At 39.0% G+C, this 18773-nt stretch overlaps 1 protein-coding gene across 9 annotated transcripts in view; it reads left to right on the plus strand.

Moving 5' to 3' along the window:
- LOC118273138 (neural-cadherin) overlaps window positions 1-12613 on the plus strand; it is a 281396-nt gene extending 268783 nt beyond the window's left edge. For 6 of the 9 annotated variants that reach the window (XM_035589941.2, XM_050696774.1, XM_050696787.1 and 3 more), the window contains 6 exons: window positions 1432-1569; window positions 2227-6023; window positions 7259-7497; window positions 9094-9297; window positions 9807-10040; window positions 10231-12613. In XM_035589941.2, coding sequence (XP_035445834.1) covers window positions 1432-1569; window positions 2227-6023; window positions 7259-7497; window positions 9094-9297; window positions 9807-10040; window positions 10231-10334 — 4716 coding nt within the window. In that variant the 3' untranslated portion in view covers window positions 10335-12613. Of the gene's footprint in view, window positions 1-1431; window positions 1570-2226; window positions 6024-6811; window positions 7048-7258; window positions 7498-9093; window positions 9298-9806; window positions 10041-10230 lie in introns of those variants that run through there. The other 3 variants (XM_050696780.1, XM_035589945.2, XR_007705726.1) reach the window with 2 other exon arrangements.
- The last annotated feature ends 6160 nt before the right edge of the window (window positions 12614-18773 follow it).

The following is an 18773-nucleotide window of genomic DNA, read 5'->3' on the forward strand; positions in this document are numbered from 1 at the left end:
TATCCTAATTTTAAAGGGATCAATTCCTCCATTATACACTTGATAAACAGCTTTGTCTTGAGTTTGATACACATACTCAGTTGCTACACGTCTAAGTGCTCGTTTCCGTGTAACATTATATCGAACTCGGTTCCGTTTCGCCTTTAACATTTCTTTCACCTTGAGCCATTCAAGTAGTGATAAAAATCCGTCGGCTCTCTCGCCGTTGTCCTTAAAAAGAACAAAGTTTGCGATGCTTCCGCTGCTGGGGGCGGGCGACTGATGCAAACAATCCGGGGTGTTGGGGTTCATAAACTTCTGAGAACTTCCGTGGCGCATCGCCACTATAAAATACATAGTAATTCACATTCAGCCTGAGATTAAAGTTTGGACTGTTTATGGCAACGTTATAAGGAAAATTCTAAGAATTGTCAAGTCGACGTATTATTACTTTGCAATGTAATGTAATGGAAAAGCTTTGTAGGGCCGGAAATATTGGTAACTTCATAAAAATATAGAGGAACTTCCACTATAAACGGAAATAAGCAGCTTATTTTAACATTCTATAAAGTATAAGAGCCCTGGACAACCTTTTTACTTACGACGTCGATCGGCGGTCGTAATTGAGATCAAATCTTATTTTCTTCCTCTTGAATGGGATAATTGTTCGAGCACAATAGGCCTAGGGTTCAAGAAACGGGAGGGACCACTAATACAAGCCACATTGTCGGTGGCTTCTAGCAATTAATCTTCATTAAGTTTTATTTATTACTAGTTTGAGGATTTTCCAAAGTAAAATAAATATCATACTTAAGTTAATGTTTTTAATTTGTGACTATAATTAAACTAGCCTTGAGACATTTTGATCTGGTAAAACAATACGTTTGTTTGAGTATTGTTATATGATTCGATGTAATCAAACACAACACAGAGCCTGAGGTACTACTTGTAAGATTGTACTAACTTCACTAACTGCCGTGACATTATGTACTCGTATGCCTGTACTTGATTGCTTTCTTGGTATTCTGGCTTTATTAAACCAATCCAATTTCTAAGGTAAGTGGAATACTTTTTTGTTTTATTTTCCTTGTTCTACATACTTGCACACATTCGGATTCGACAACTATGTCGGATAGAGAGAAATCTAATTTTTCTGTATCTAAATTATCAGTATTAAACTGTAAGGTCTCACTTGTCTAAATAAAGTTGTAATTACTTTGGAAATGGGTGTATTCCAAGCCTACGCAACTGTACCCTTCGTCTAGGGACGGGCGCTAGGCGGTGTAAAGTTATGTTATGGTCATGTTTTGGTTGACAAGATAGACAATGTGCCCAATATTTGACAATATCATAGAGATGCTTAGGGAATATTAAAATCAAATTTTAATCATGAAGATTGAAATATTACATGCATGAGTATAACGCTAATTTCTGTTACTTTTCTTCAAACAGGTCACAGCCACGGATGGCGACAAAGACCGACAGCAAAATATTGTATATTTCCTCACCGGTCAGGGCATCGACCCCGACAATCCTGCCAATAGCAAATTCGACATAAATCGTACAACAGGCGAAATATTCGTCCTGAAAGTAAGTATAGAATTACATATGAAAATAACGTTATTTCTATAAAAGTCGCGTCTTGTAATAGGGTGTAGGTACCTACTGGCACACCTGATGCCGGTGCCATCGGAATGAGAGTAGCGAACTCGTGAACAGCGATGGCCATCCGTACGACGCACGCTTTGCATGCACAATGCAATCACACATTTATTACGTTCCATTTGCTCCGAAGTCGGACACAGATATTTCTGAAATGAGAAAAACCGAATGTTTCCTGAATGTTAATTATCTACTCTTTAGAAAATTGGAATACTTTTTGGTCGCCTCGCTACTAAAAGGCGAAAGATACTTGCGACTTTAACTTTACTGTGAGTTTAGGATTGGTTTGTTTGAAGATCACCAAACAAACACTATCTTTGTATTTACCAAACCCTTTTAACGGCATTTATATAGGTATCACAAATGTGTGTCGCTGTGCCTACAGTATAAAGGGATTGTAATCATAATAAAAAGTAGGCATTGTTGTTTGCCGTACTAATTTAATTGGTTCAATTAACAGATGGAAATTAATATCCGATATTAACATAGAAAATTAGATAGAAAACGATAGTGTGTGTTTAACCACATACATGTTGTATTATCATGTTTTGTTAATGTGGTCGATAACTAGTGATTTTTCCACAGCCTTTGGATCGCGACCAGCCTAATGGACGACCGCAATGGCGATTCACAGTATTTGCGCAAGACGAAGGAGGCGAGGGTCTCGTGGGATACGCAGATGTTCAAGTCAATCTTAAAGACATTAATGATAATGCTCCAATTTTCCCTCAAGGCGTATATTTCGGTAATGTCACAGAAAATGGCACAGCTGGTATGGTCGTTATGACTATGACAGCCATCGACTATGATGATCCGGCAGAAAGTAATAACGCGAAACTTTGGTATTCTATTGAGAAAAATGTCATTGAGGAAGAAACCGGCTCACCTATATTTGAAATTGAACCTGAAACTGGTGTTATAAAAACTGCAGTATGTTGTCTCGACCGAGAAAGGACGCCGGATTATTCGATACAGATAGTAGCATCCGATGGTGGGGGGTTGAAAGGAACCGGTACAGCATCCATTAGAGTAAAGGACATCAACGATATGCCACCGCAGTTCACCAAAGATGAATGGTTCACTGAGGTCGATGAAACCGATGGAACTAATTTACCTGAAATGCCCATCTTGACAGTAACTGTTCATGATGAGGACGAAACTAATAAATTTCAATATAAAGTTATTGAAAATAGTGGATATGGTGCTGATAAGTTTACTATGGTTAGAAATAATGACGGCACTGGTTCGTTAAAAATTGTACAGCCTTTAGATTATGAAGACCAATTACAAAGTAATGGCTTCAGATTTAGGATACAAGTTAATGATAAAGGAGAAGACAATGACAACGATAAATATCACGTAGCTTATTCGTGGGTAGTTGTTAAGCTTAGAGATATTAATGACAATAAACCTCAATTTGAAAGAGCTAACATAGAAGTATCAGTATATGAAAATGCTGAAGTTGGAAAGAGCTTAGAAACATTTAAAGCAACTGATCCAGATCAAGGAGGAAAGAGCAAGGTATCGTATGCTATTGATAGGTCCTCAGATAGAAAGCGTCAGTTTTCGATTAACCAAGAAGGAACTGTAAGCATACAACGGTCGTTAGATCGAGAAGACACTCCTAGACATCAAGTTAAGATTTTGGCAATTGATGATGGAGTACCACCAAGGACTGCAACAGCTACTCTGACAGTAATTGTTCAAGATATAAACGACAACGCACCAACATTCTTAAAAGACTATAGACCTGTTTTGACAGAGCATATAACACCTAAAAAGGTGGCTGAAATCTTAGCTACTGATGATGATGACCGATCTAAAAGTAATGGACCGCCATTCCAGTTCAGACTTGACCCTGGTGCAGATGACATCATTCGTGCTTCTTTCAAAGTGGAACAAGACCAGAAAGGTGCTAATGGTGATGGTATGGCTATAGTTTCATCGTTACGATCCTTTGATAGAGAACAACAAAAGGAATATCTTATTCCTATCATTATTAAAGATCATGGAAACCCTGCAATGACTGGAACAAGCACCTTGACTGTTGTAATTGGCGATGTTAACGATAATAAGATGCAACAAGGATCCAAAGAAATTCTTGTTTACAGCTACCAAGGTCAAGCACCAGATACGGAAATAGGTCGAGTTTACGTTTATGATCTTGATGACTGGGATCTTCCTGATAAAAAGTTCTTCTGGGAAAGTTCAGAACATCCAAACTTCACATTAAACGAAGAAACTGGAATGATACAAATGAGACACAAAACTAGGGAAGGTAGATACCATCTTAAATTCAAAGTATATGATCGGAAACATACACAAACAGATGTACCTGCAAATGTTACAGTGTATGTAAAAGAAATATCTCATGACGCCATTATAAATTCGGGTTCCATCCGAATATCCGGAATATCTGATGAAGATTTCATCAGAGTATGGAATTATAAGACGCTCAGTGTGTCAAGGAGCAAATTAGACATTTTCAAAGACAAATTGGCTGACTTGCTCAATACCGAACGTGAAAACATTGATATCTTCAGCGTTCAGCTCAGGAAGAAGCACCCTCCAGTCACAGATATTCGCTTTTCTGCGCACGGAGCTCATTACTATAAGCCTATCCGATTAAACGGCATTGTGTTAATGCATCGTGAAGAAATTGAGCGCGCCGTGGGAATTAACATCACAATGGTCGGTATCGATGAATGTTTGTATGAAAATCAGATGTGCGAAGGGTCTTGTACTAACGTTTTGGATATCAGTAATTTACCTTATATGGTTAATGCAAACAAAACAGCTCTCGTTGGTGTCAGAGTTGACGTGATCGCTGAGTGCACTTGTGGTGCCCGAAACTTCACGCAAGCAGAAACTTGCCGTAATTCTCCTTGTTACAACGGAGGCAGGTGTATAGAAGGTAAATATGGATTGACCTGTTCTTGTCCTCCTGGGTACACAGGACCAAGGTGTCAACAAACATCTAGGAGCTTTAGAGGCACTGGCTGGGCTTGGTACCCTGCCCTGGAAATGTGTGACAGTTCACATTTGAGCTTCGAGTTCATCACGAGAAAGTCGGAGGGTGTCCTACTATACAATGGACCAATTGTACCACCCGAGCCTGAAGAAATAATGGTATCTGATTTCATTTCGGTGGAATTAGAAAGGGGTAATCCAAGACTTCTCATTGATTTTGGATCCGGTACCTTGGAATTGAGAGTCAAAACTAAGAAATCACTGGATGATGGTGAATGGCATAGAATAGACATATTCTGGGATACAGAGAACGTCAGAATGATCGTAGATTTCTGTAAATCTGCTGACATTCAAGAAATGGAAGATGGAACTCCACCAGAATTCGATGACTCCACCTGCCAAGCTTCTGGAACCATCCCTCCGTTCAACGAATATCTAAATGTAAATGCACCACTCCAAATTGGCGGTTTGTACATAGAGCACTTTGACCCGACCCACTACCACTGGCAATACATGCCTATTGGCAAAGGTTTTGACGGATGCATACGTAACTTAATCCACAATAGCAAGCTGTACGATTTGGCGCATCCAGGCTTATCTCGAAACTCCGTGGCCGGTTGTCCCCAAACTGACGAAATATGTAATCAAGCAGACACGACTTCACGGTGCTGGGAGCATGGCACCTGTGTCGGAAGTTTCTCCGAAGCCCGGTGTCAGTGCCAGCCTGGTTGGACGGGACCGTCATGTAACTTACCAACTACGCCTACCAGCTTCCGGCCTCAGAGTTATGTGAAATTCGCTCTAAGTTTCGAACCAGACAGGTTTAGCACACAAATTCAACTGCGGTTTAGAACTCGCGAACCTCACGGCGAACTTTTTAGAGTTAGTGACCAACACAATAGAGAATACGGTATACTTGAAGTGAAAGAGTCACGATTACATTTCCGTTACAACCTGAATTCACTTCGTACTGAGGAGCGAGACGTGTGGCTTAACTCTGTGGCGGTAGATGATGGCCAATGGCACATTGCGCGTGTAAGCCGATACGGAAGCGCTGCGATGCTTGAAATAGATGGTGGCGAGGGAAGAAGGTATAACGAGACATTCTACTTTGAGGGCCACCAGTGGTTGTTGGTAGATAAGCAGGAAGGAGTGTATGCTGGAGGCAAAGCCGAATATACCGGTGTTAGGACTTTTGAAGTGTATGCCGACTTCCAGAAGGGTTGTCTGGATGACATTAGGTTGGAAGGCAAGCACTTGCCGCTGCCGCCGGCGATGAATGGCACGCAGTGGGGCCAGGCGACGATGGCCAGGAACCTGGACCGAAACTGCCCGTCCAACAGCCCGTGCATCAACGTGCACTGCACCGAGCCCTTCGTGTGCGTCGACCTCTGGAACGAATACGAATGCACGTGAGTATATCATCCTATTCACTTATTCTTTTTTGTTAAACCCTCATAAACAGTAGATGTTTTAATCAATCATTTTTATTTTACCACTTATCCACATGAAATCCACATATTTTTTAAAGGATTTTTCAGTAATTATAGTAATGATCTATAAAAAAATTATGGTTAAAGCCCTGTGATAAAGTAAAGCAAAAATACAGATATTGTAGCTGAAAAATATTTAATGTTTTTCCCTAATGTTATCTCTACCACTGAATTGCCTTTGTGATAGATTTGGTGCCTAATTATGCATAATGTAAAGGGAACAAGTATGCTACAATTAATTATGTAACAGAACAACAATAACGCTCTGTTTAACCTCAGACATTTTGTATGTTCTACCTAATTGATATCATCCAATCGAAGATGATTTTTTCCTTTTGATAAAAGTGATTTAAGCACAAATTTGCCCCCTGAACATTTAACCTGTTTTATTTTGTACCATTTATTTTGAAGCGCGCACTGAGTTTCGACATCATATTAATTTATTTTATTTGAATATAATTTATTTATATAATTATTGCCTTTGTTTATTTTAATATACTTACTAACATATTTTTGAGTTGGTATTTTATGAACTAATATACATTAATATATATAATCATATTTTATATACATACTTATATTTTTTTCATATGTCTAATATAATAATTGTTTTATTTGCATATATTATCATTTGTTATAACTATATGACATGTAATATTATGTACTGATACTAATGCTTAGCAATATTATATTGGAATGGTGTTCAGTTGCGGTGAGGGTTTGGTATTGTCTCCGGACGGCAAGGGATGTGTAGACAAGAACGAGTGTCTGTACTTCCCGTGCCGCAATGGCGGCTCGTGCGTGAACCGCGAGCCTGGCTACCGCTGCCACTGCCCCGAAGGGTTCTGGGGCGAGAACTGCGAACTCGTACAAGAAGGCCGCACGCTCAAGCTCAGCATGGGCGCGCTCGCGGCGATCCTCGTCTGCCTCCTCATTATTATGAGTGAGCACTAACGTAGTCACGCTTGCCGTGTCCCACTAGACGATCATCCCGACACTCTATCACTAACGCACTCACATCATCCTCACTGTATCTGTGTATATGTAGCCGTGTTCCTAGTCAGTGTTATACGGTAGTGCATGCTATATATGGGCGGGGCTCAGTGCGCGCGCGGCGGTGTCGCGAGACGGAGAGTACAGCGCACGGTGTGTAGGTGTCCCGCCGGCTCGGTGCGCGCCGCCGGTACTTGTGTCAACGTGAACGAGTGCGAGGGCAGCCCGTGCCGGAACGGCGGCACGTGCGTGGACCGGGAGCCGGCGCGCCGCTACGACTGTGTGTGCGCGTTCGGCTACGCCGGCCACGACTGCGAGCTCGAGCTGCTCGCCTCCGGCATCATCACACCCTCCAGAGATTTCATTATAGCTATCATTGTTTGTTTGTTCATGCTTTTAGGTGAGCACCACATTTCTATGTTTACTTGCATGCTATTACAGTCCTTAAATGTGTCATTAATCAACATTTCGCATAACATAACATCAAAATTTCACAATATTTTTTATCACGTTCGTTTCAATAATTCCATGTGAATTTTTATCATACTTCACATGAATTATAACTTGAATTCATATTAATTTAAAAATAGAATTTAATTATAACCTTTGTGATATAAAATTAATTTATCTGACACTTATAAATATTTATCTGTTTGAATAATTACCTAGTCGACACTGTTTTATTCACGCAAATTAGTTTACATATTCAATTTAGTATGTATTTGCCTAAATTAATTTCGCTATGAAATTACTTACCTATTATTTGAAATGATGATATATGGGGCCTTTGTGTTGTTCAGTAACGCGTTGGAATAGGATTAAAAGTAATTGAGTTAATATAAGTAGACGTCTGGCTGTCTACTGAGTTCAGAAATCATCCGTCCCGGGTCCCTTCCTTTATTAAATACCTATCTTACGGAAATTGAAATAACTGAAACAGTCCCAAACGTTAGGGCCCATTATGATCAATTTCCGAGTAACAGATCGTAGCGCGCCTTGCAGACAATTGTCCTCGTGACGTAATTAACACATTGCGACTACAAACATTTACCTAAGTAGACATACTAATATTATGTTAATCCAACGTAAACTTACATGCTCAGATTCATTTTCAAGTTCTTGTAATTCCTCGTAACTGCTTTTCTTCTATGAATCTTGATAATATATCAACATTACGTGAATATTTAATTAAGCGAAACTTGAATGATAATGTTGATTAATGATAACGATTTGCAGCTAAGTGTTCTGAGATTTTATGAAAATATTCTATGCTAAAGTTTTTCGACTTGTTCAAAAGATACTTAAATGCCTAACTTTCTTGTAAACAAAATAACTTCACATCAAAGAATATTACATTCTAGAGAGTCATTCATTTTAAAAACGTTTTATTATTTGCCAACTTTACCTCTTTATATGCAGACCTTCAGTACATTCAATCTGATTCGGTTGGCAGAAAGAAAAAAGTTACTTTATCTTAATATTTTGTGAATATAAAACTTAAACTTTGTAATGTATGTAAATAATAAAGAAATCACAAACTTGCTGCTTGTCGAGAACTTAAAAGAGTGAATATAATTTCGGTGTTTAGCTAAGCAAAAGTAGAATTGTATTAAAAAAGGTTTTATCGTGATTAAAAACGAGATCAAAGTAAGTGAGTAAAAAGTAAATGGTAGAAATTATTCATCTAGAAAGAGCAGGTACTCGTAACAAGAAGCAAACGGAATAGCACGTTCACAAAAGGAACGCGAGTGATGCGACAGATCTGCGCGACCGTGGCGGGGCGGCCGCGGCCACGAGGCTGCGAGGTCACTCCTCCCCAAACTAACTAAACTAGAAAAATGCACATAACTTTGTGTAACTCATTTTCGTTTTTCACATCATATTCTCCTTCGTCGTGATTCATAACACATGAGTTTCATGCTTTTGCGTTGTTCACAATTATTCTAATTTCATGTTGACTTTGACCATCCCTAACACGATGTTCTCTGGTCACCAGTCCTGGTGTTAGTGTTCGTGGTATACAACCGACGCCGGGAGGCACACATCAAGTACCCCGGCCCCGACGATGACGTCCGCGAGAATATCATCAACTACGACGATGAAGGCGGCGGTGAAGACGACATGACAGCCTTCGACATCACTCCACTACAGATACCCATCGGCGGACCACTTCCTGATCATGCGCCTACTAAGTTGCCTTGTAAGTAACTTGCTTCTTTATTTATCTTAGACTAATAAAATGCTATCTTAACTCAATGTTTTGTAGAAATATCAACAGGTGAATCTAGTCATATTTTTTCCTTCCATTATTCTCTCTCCGTAATACAACAAATCTCGCGCGCACTTGAATTCTTGATTTAAGGTTAGGCTGCCACATATCTCCAAGATTAACCATTGTTCCTTCAGCACCCCTTCATCACATTTGCATAATATGTTGTGCAATGGTTACAAATAAACGCCCTGTCATTTTACCCGGCTGGCGTAAGAGACGATAAAGGGATTATGGCGTTACATCCGAGACCATATTTTGTTCTAAATGTCTACGGAGAGATGACTGTTTTATAGGAGACGTTTGCGATTTATAACGCTGGCGTGAGTAAATTATCCGTACGTCGCCATGCATTTTATTCAATAATTCTATTAAAACACTTTAAAAACAAATGTTAGCTATTAAAAGTATTTTTCATTTCCTGTGTTTTTTTCGATTAGATCCTGTAATGGGTCTGGGCTTGGGAGTTGGTCCGATGGGCGTGGGCGTGGGCGTCCCACCGGGTGTAGGCGTGGGCGTACCGCTTCCGGGGGAGACCAACGTGGGCATGTTCATCGAGGAGCACAAGCGGCGCGCTGACAGCGACCCCAACGCGCCGCCCTTCGACGACCTGCGCAACTACGCGTACGAGGGCGGCGGCAGCACCGCCGGATCTCTCTCCTCGCTCGCATCCGGTGAGTTTTCCAATCCCATGCATCAGCACCTTTCGTAAAATTAGTTCCTCCAATCCCACTTTAAAATTTATGACGGTGCCTTGCGGCGATTCATTCACAATGTATGAAGCGAAAAATTGAGGCACCTCCAGTCTTCGTGCTCGAATAAATTATTCATATGAAATCCTAATGCGGAATGCTTACATGCCAGGTACCGACGACGAGACGCACGAGTACGACTACCTGGGCGCGTGGGGGCCGCGGTTCAACAAGCTGGCCGACCTGTACGGGCCGGACCTGGACGAGCAGCTGTAAGCGCCGAGCACCCGCCGCTAATTTAGTCAATTGTCTCCCAGTATCGTACCACTAAGCCACTGTACCCCGCTGTATCGGGCGCGACACTCGCTCACTCGCCCACTTTCGTTTTGTAAATACACAAGCGCGGCCACGGCGCCGTGAGCGCGAGCCGCGGCGTGCGCCTCCACCCGCGCCTCAACTAACTCTTATCAATTTTATACGACTTTATTTATTGTGGTAGACATGTTAAGCTTAAGTAATCGTTTAAGAAACCTATTTAATTGCGTAATTTTTATAAAGTTTAAACTACATCTTCACCAAATATTTGATATAAGTTTTTATTCGAATTAGCCATATTATGAGTCAGTATTTTATTGGAAGTTACGGAGTTGAAGAGATTTCTGCGGCAGGGCCAGACGTGAATCTGAACAGTGGGTGTTTGTAGATAGTGTGCTATAAATGTGAATAATTTATACGAGTATTTTGTAAGTCCACAGCTTTACGTGATATCACTTAATATGGCGGCCCTCTCGTAGAAATCGTTAGAGAATAAAAGAATATGTTATATTTTAATAATGGTAGGTAACATAATACTTGAGGTGGTCCACTCGGACGTCGAGTTACATAATGCTCATTCGATATTATGGCAAGTTTAAACATTGGGGTTGTAAATACAATAACACTCTAGAAACAACTGCCCCCGATTTTAATTAAACGTGAAACTATTAATTTAACTTTAACGTGTAAGCGAACTGTACAGTAACCGGTGTTCCTCTCCTAATGTCTCCGTGTAGTGCTAGTTAAATAGTATTTGGAAACGACTACGGTCTACTCGTAACATTAGGTAACTAATAGTAGTCATGGTCGCGGGAGTTTTCGTTTGCGTGTGAGCGTGAGTGTATTTATGAGTGTGTGAAAGCTGTAGGTATGTATGAGAGTGCGTGCAAGCGACATATGTCGAGCGTGGCTGAGCGTGTGTGTCGAGGAGCGCGCCGCGTGAAGCCGGGCGTGCAGTGAGCGTGAAGCGAGCGTGCAAGCTGCGTACACGCCGCGCCTGGCTCCCGCCGCGCGCGGATATGAGTGGGACTGTGCCAATTTCTTAGCATTATCGATGCAGCTAATGACGGTAGAGTTAAGTGTTTGCACTTTATTTATTCGTATGATTACATATAAATTTAGTCGCACCTAGGAAAATATCAATAACTTATTAAGAGTGTTGTGCTAGAATACTATTTCCATCGGTCTTGATGTGAGATAGTTGTTGAAACCTGTAGAAGTCATTAATTTATAAATTAATTTTTAAGAATTTATAGTAAAATATAATAATAATAAAAATGGTTTTAGAAACTGTCTCACTTCGACATCGAGTTATAATCAGTGTAAATTTTAGAATAATACTGAATTATGTTAAAATGACTGATTTTATTATGTGTTTGGAGCCTAAGATTTTGTAGACTCGGTTTAAATAGACTTCTAATAACTTACCTAATGTAAGTTCACCCTCTAGTTTGCACTAAAGACAAATAAATAATTAATATTCAAGTACCTACATCAATATTAAAGCAATTCTCGTTAATTACTATTCATGTAAGTAGGAGGTCATAGTTATTGTTTGATTGATATCATTACACTGCCAGTATCATACATATAGTCGAGTTACGATAGCGATTTGGGTCCGATTTTATATTTCTGTCTTATACAAGGGTATTTGTAAGTTTTTGAACTATTTTATATGCAGCGTTTAGTTCCCCGGCGATGCGCGTGCGCGTCACTCGGTTCAGTTTCCTCGTCCAAGCTCTGCGCGTCTCCCAGTTATTGTTAGTCGAGCATTTATTATTGTAAGACCACGTCGACAGGTCTCGTTACTGTATTCAATTACGTACTTCTAGGTAGAGAAAGGAAAGCTACGAAGGAAGGTAATTTGTTTAGTTCTAACTGAATTGAATGAGTTTGGAAAGGATAGATTTGATACAGTTGGTTAGTTCTAGCTTGAAATTGAGTACTTATTGCTTTAGTCTGAACAAGTCAATGACCTCGTCGATGGCACCCCGCACTACGCATCTCAATGCTCATCCCGCGTTCACTAGGACTGCAGAGCACACAATCCCAGTACAAAAAAATACTAAATTGCGATAACTCGCTAACGAACACCGATTTTCGTTTTATGTTAGACATTAATTATTAATTATACGTAATATTATACCTACACATATAGTATGTTTTGTTTCAACTGTGATTAATTAGTTGTACAACTCTGACAATTATAAAAGAATGAATAAAATAATAATTGAAAAATATTTTTGGTGTTTGCTTTCATTATTCGACCCTTTTATGACCTTTAATTTAAGACTAGTAACATTATTTGTTTGTACAAGTGAAACAATCGTATTACTGGTCCATTGGGATACAACAAAGTTACAGGTTCGACCCCTAAGACTTAATTAAGTTGGAAAGTAAGGTTAATAAACTTCTGTAAAAAAAAACAATAAAATAAGAATTTACCAGTAGAAAAAAGTAACAATAAATCTATTACCATAACTTACAAGATTTAGACAAGATTACACAACAACAATAACAAAATTACATACGTACAAAATTACACATGCCCGAAAAATATTTTGATCTATGTTCTTAATGATATTGAAAATAAGCAACTACCTATAAAAAGCAATTAAACTATATAAAACAACATATTTTCAGTGAAAAAGTCAATGAATGATATTGTTAACAGTGGTAACTCTACACCTGGATCGAAAGGTAAGTCCAAGTTACCATTTTATTTATGGTATAAGCTTGTAAACAAGAGACTTGGTGGTAAGCAATCGCCGCCACCTATGGACACCCGAAACACCAGAAAGTATATACGAAACACCACAAGTGCTTTACCGGCCTTTTGGGGGTTAGGAATTGAAAGGTTGTTGGGGAATTGGGGATTGGAAAGATTGGGACGGGGGGTAATTGGGCCTCTGGTAACCTCACTCACACAACGCAAGCGTTGTTTCGCATCGGTTTTCTGCGCGGTCGAACCGAAGCATGACTCTCCCACGTTTACCTTATATAGCTACTAACAAAATATAATGCATATTCGTTGTGGCACATTGAACAATCTTCCAATATAAGTTTTTAAACATGGTCACTAACACTAGTATTAGAACTCGAAACAGGATATTTACCATGTTTTTCTATTTCTATGAGTTTCCGATATTTCGGCACTGTTGCAAGCGCCATGATCACGGATGAACATCAGTTCGGGTTGGATACTCATACAAATCTTCCAATACTCTAACAAAGTACCTATATATTCATAGTGGTACTAAGAACAACCTTCACAAACTCCTTAGCTACACCAATTTAAACATGGCGCACCTTCCATACTAAATACCAAACTTGTACGACATGTAACAAACAGGTGTTCGCTAATTAATTTAACTGACAACTTAATCGGTAATTAAGTTATACCTTTAAAGCAATTAGTATTCTATACGCGACTGCAAATCAAATTCAGTGGTGTCTTGAAATCCAATCAAATATCGTACGCATATATAAGTTAGTACATATGTATACTAATCTCAGAAACCAAGCGCAACCTGAACTAATACCTAGTAATCTAAATTAAACACTGGCCTAAGCCTAGGGTACACTGAATTTGTACACGATACTGTGTATATTTAGGACTTGTACATATTTCGAAAGGATTTGTATTAGGTATTAGGTACATTAACGATAGAATCACTAAGATCAATCGATGGTCAACAGAGAAACTGGTCAGTAGGTCATTTAAGGCGCTGATTTTTTTATTGATTAAAATGTCTATCTTAGAAAGATTTTACTCATAAGACTAATATTTTCAAGCGAAGATTTCGTTTTTGTAGGCACATATTTCGTCCATAGTAGGACTCAATTTTGACCTTTAGGTCCTACGTGATACAAGAACATTGTAAGTGTAGTAGTTACAGAAAAGGGGAAAAAATAAAAGTAACAACTAAAATAATGTCTCGCTTTTCTTGTAGAGGTTGGTACCTATGTAGGAAAGTAAGTAGATATGTACCTACATTACATTAAGATACATTATACTTGGGAGTTCTCCGCTCGTTTTTCTTTTTCTTGGAGCGAAAGACAAAGGTGGTTCTACATTTCCATAAGACAGCATTTGCATTAAACAGTAGCTGGTTGCTATAGTAGGTAAGTAGATACACTTTGAACGTCAAACACAGCCACATCTTGACGGGCGGCCCCACCGCAGACCTGCGGCGCTACAGGCCGCGCACCCACAAAACTATCGCTTTGTTCAACTAATATCCCAAGCTCGTTGACATGGCAAAATTAATTGGAACGACTTTTCCATCAATTCCAGTTAATTACTGTCGATACAGAACTACAGTAGCTAACCACCCGCAACCGACATTATTTGCGCAGACTGCTCATTATGCAGCGATCACTGTGAATACCTTCGTGGTTAATGTTCTAGGCGGAATTTAAATTTAACCAAAACACATTCGTAACTCGCTGAGGCTAGTTACTAAAATTATGCAAACGTGTATTATTATAACGAGATTTACAGAATTATGTAAATACACACCTACTTTTATGCGAGGGTTCAAATGTAACAGTCATAAACTTAGAAATATCAAACCCAACCCCGATATATAAACAAGTGGAGCTCCAGTTTTATGATCTCGGGGATTACGATCATGGCGAACGTATTCAACCCGGCCTAACAACCTAAGCAATTATCATGTGCGGCCTCCGGACTCAGGAGGTGTCAATAGGCGAACACGAGCTCGGTTAATGTACTTGTTGTGGTACACAGCACACACACGCGGCTGCGATGTACATATTGTTGGCCGAGACAATTGAGCCGCAAGCCGTCGCACCAGGACGTTTATGTCCCTCTATTGTTGTATCTGGATAGATTTACCGGACACTTCCAAGGGCGGACTGGCTTCTGAAACTTCCTACGACACCTTGTTATACCTAGGCAGGGTAGGTACCGCATATACAGCACCGCTAGGCGTTCTACGGTATATTTGAGAAAGATAAATTTACGTTTTTGGTAAATGCCTGTTTCGTCCTACCCAGAGTGACGGTGTCGTAAAATAAAGTAGTTTTTTGTCTGAGGAAAAATAGCTCAATTTACAAATACGTCTCGCTTGGCTGTTTGTATTGGTAGCGAGCCTAAAATGTCGTAAATGGCAGACAGTCAAGCCGGTCAAATGACACAATACAACTCTTAACTCTGAACATGTTTTTGGCAAACGTAAATTCAAAAGGTTTGGCACCGGACCCTACTTCCTTACAAAGATAATGATACCTACACATTACATGAGACGATTCACTGTACAGCACTGAAAGAAATATTTCGTGAAATAAAACCCAGAACATACGACTAACCCCGTATTTTGAAAATACCTAAATATTTCATTTCAGCGCGACACGACGCAAACATAGCTTAATATCGTGTATGTTTTCTAGTGAGGGATTAGCAGGCACTACCCTAATCTTGCCAGTTATGTAACACAAACACTGAAAATTCAGGAAATTGGCAAAACCAAACACTTCCTAAATTATTCCATCATGGATCTTTGAAATGAGCATTAAATTTTAATTTTATCTGGTAGATAAATACATTAAAACATAGTGTAGATACCTATGTATACAATTGTATGTCACACATATATTCTAAACAATAGTCCTATCGTGTACCTACCCACGTACACTCGTACAGTCGACGGTAACCATCATCAGTCACCCGGGTCGGGCGGTACAAACATTAAGTAATCGAAGTTTACGGTAAACGGGACGTTAGTAAGGCAATTAAGATAAACGGGTTAGCATTGTGCTCTCAAGCGATCCACTAACCACTACTCCACGGCCAAGCTATCAATTACTGCCTGCAATTTAAACAACTTTAAACCTAGTTTATAAGAACTTAAAATAGAAAATACATAAACGCTACGTCCTAGAAAGAATAAAGGCATTATTACCTAAGAATACAAATACTAACTTCTCCCACAGTTTACCTTTACTTCGCTTATCAATTTGCTCACTGAAATACGTTTTATTTTTGCTAAAAGGTTAGCAAAATTAATTTAGGTAGACATTCTTTTGTGAAATCGATATCCTTAAATAGCCAGAGTACACAGCTAAAATTCGTGGAAAAGTAATAAATAAGTAGATGCTTCAAACAGTTTAGCCAATTTAATATTGAATCTATTGTTTAATATTGAGGATTTATGAGTATACTTCTCATTTTCAGATTAAAGACAGATGAACTGTAGGAATTTGGGAATAACATTAAATAATCTTCAGTTAAAATCTATAGATTTGTATGTACACTATCCTACGTACCTATATACACATCGGTCGGTCAATAGTATCGATACTTTTTTTTTAAGGGTGGAAAACCATCCAATGACTTCTTTCGCATTGGGCGAGGCGAGAGGTATTGTTAGACTCTTACTGACTAAAAACCATTCCTACTCCTACTTTTCGAGCCAGAGACCCGGTAGGTAGTCCGCAGCTCCGGATCAGGCATCAGCCCTACTGGGCCCCATCTGTGGTGGTCTGACGGCTCATTAAGGCACGCGCGAAACGCGACGTACCGAAAATAGTATCGATACTGGCACTAAAGACATAAAGAGTATAAACATACATACATATGTATCGACAGAACAATTTTTGTTATAGTTATTCATGGAATAACGTCAAAGGGAGAGCTGCGGAAGGCAGCTACAAAGAGCATTAAAGTCACGTGTTGGCTATCAAAACATGTTAACTGTGTACTCGTATACCGACTGTACGCCGCTGTACGCCGCTATACGCCACTGTACGGCAACGAAATAACTTTTATTTTTTTACTTTAATACAAAAGAATACTAAAGTTTTTTTCAAATCCAAAAACAAAAGGTAAAGGCACTCAATTCGTCGGAATATTTAATTACATTGTGGAACTTTTGGAAATCGATTGGAGAAAATAAAAAGCAAGGAAAGGGAAAAGAAAGCTGCTTGTATTGTATCTACGCAGGTGTACCTACTTTTATATTTTTTGTTTTTCAACATTAGACCTTATTTACAAGTATTAACCGACTTTATTTATTTAGTAGCTGTTGCCGTCGACTTCGCCCGCGTAGAATAATGACTTTCGACAGAATTTGGGATTTTGTATTTCTTTTCTAAAATAAAATATTGTTTCTAAAATAGTAGGTAGTCTAAGTTACTCCTTAGTGCATCAGCTATCCGCTAATAAGTCATATATAGAAGATGCCCACTACAGAAAAAACCCATTTAAAGATGCTTATAATCCTCATTGACATATTGAAGATTACATGTTGTCACACTTCTGACTTTGACTATTTTTTTGACACTTTTTAGCAGCTTCAATACATTTAATTTGCACCAACAGTCAGTAGGCTGCGCGACGTCGCCGCGTCTGTGCACGCTGCTCATGATGAAGAGTCCATCTGTGACTCGAAACTAGTAGAACTTTTCTCCATTAATTTACGTGAGTTAACAGTGATTTTTACTTAATATAGTATAGTTATTATAAAAATACATTTACTAAAATTGACTTATGGACACACCTTTCCTAAGTAAAAGTATACCTATAAAAACATTAAACTCGACCTTAGCTCACGTCTGAGATGTTTCTCTACCAAATTTCAAGTACTTACGTGTCGTTATTAAAAGTATTACTTCAGCAAATATTGTGTAAAATATTTAAGGATTCCTTAGGGATCGAAGTTTCTCGGAATCGTAAATATTGGTATGTAATACTCCAATAAGTAGGTACCTATGTAGCTATGGTAGCTATGTACTTGTTCGCTTGTTCTTAACGATGGAACTAACTTGTCTCGTTACCAGTGCGGAACTGGATCGACTTCGTTCTACGTGGTAAAATGTGGTTAAATACTTGTTTAAATTTACTTAAAATTAAATGACACTAATATTCTAAATGTGAAGGTTTATTTGTTTGTTTGGATTTTTGTCCGTCAAACACGCTGAAACTGCTGAACAGATTTTGATAAAATTTGGTATACAGACAGGGTATGAGCTGGCTTGGGTGATAGTATACTTCTATCGCGAAAACACAGGCGAAACCATTAGCAAAAGCTAGTTTTATATAATTATTATGGTGTTTTATATTATTTTAACAAATGTTACGTAATGCGTTTTTTTTATATATTAACCCGTTCCTCTTTTGTCACGAGACCGCGAGTCCCAACGTGTAGGGATCCTTGCTTTTTCGAAACATACGTATTCACTTAGTTTTTTCATATAAAAAACTAACATTAATCGTCGGCAATCACCGCTGGCCTCATTAAAATTAATCGAATCGCAACTTTAAGCGAAACATGTTTATAAAAATCTAGTTAATATCTCGTCTAGCTACAATTTCCTAGATTATGTCGCGCAGTATCGACTTCCTCTATTTCATCGCACATTTACAGCTTCCAAGAA

The sequence above is a fragment of the Spodoptera frugiperda genome, chromosome 1 (assembly GCF_023101765.2).
Source record: "Spodoptera frugiperda isolate SF20-4 chromosome 1, AGI-APGP_CSIRO_Sfru_2.0, whole genome shotgun sequence".
NCBI classification, from domain to species: domain Eukaryota; kingdom Metazoa; phylum Arthropoda; class Insecta; order Lepidoptera; family Noctuidae; genus Spodoptera; species Spodoptera frugiperda.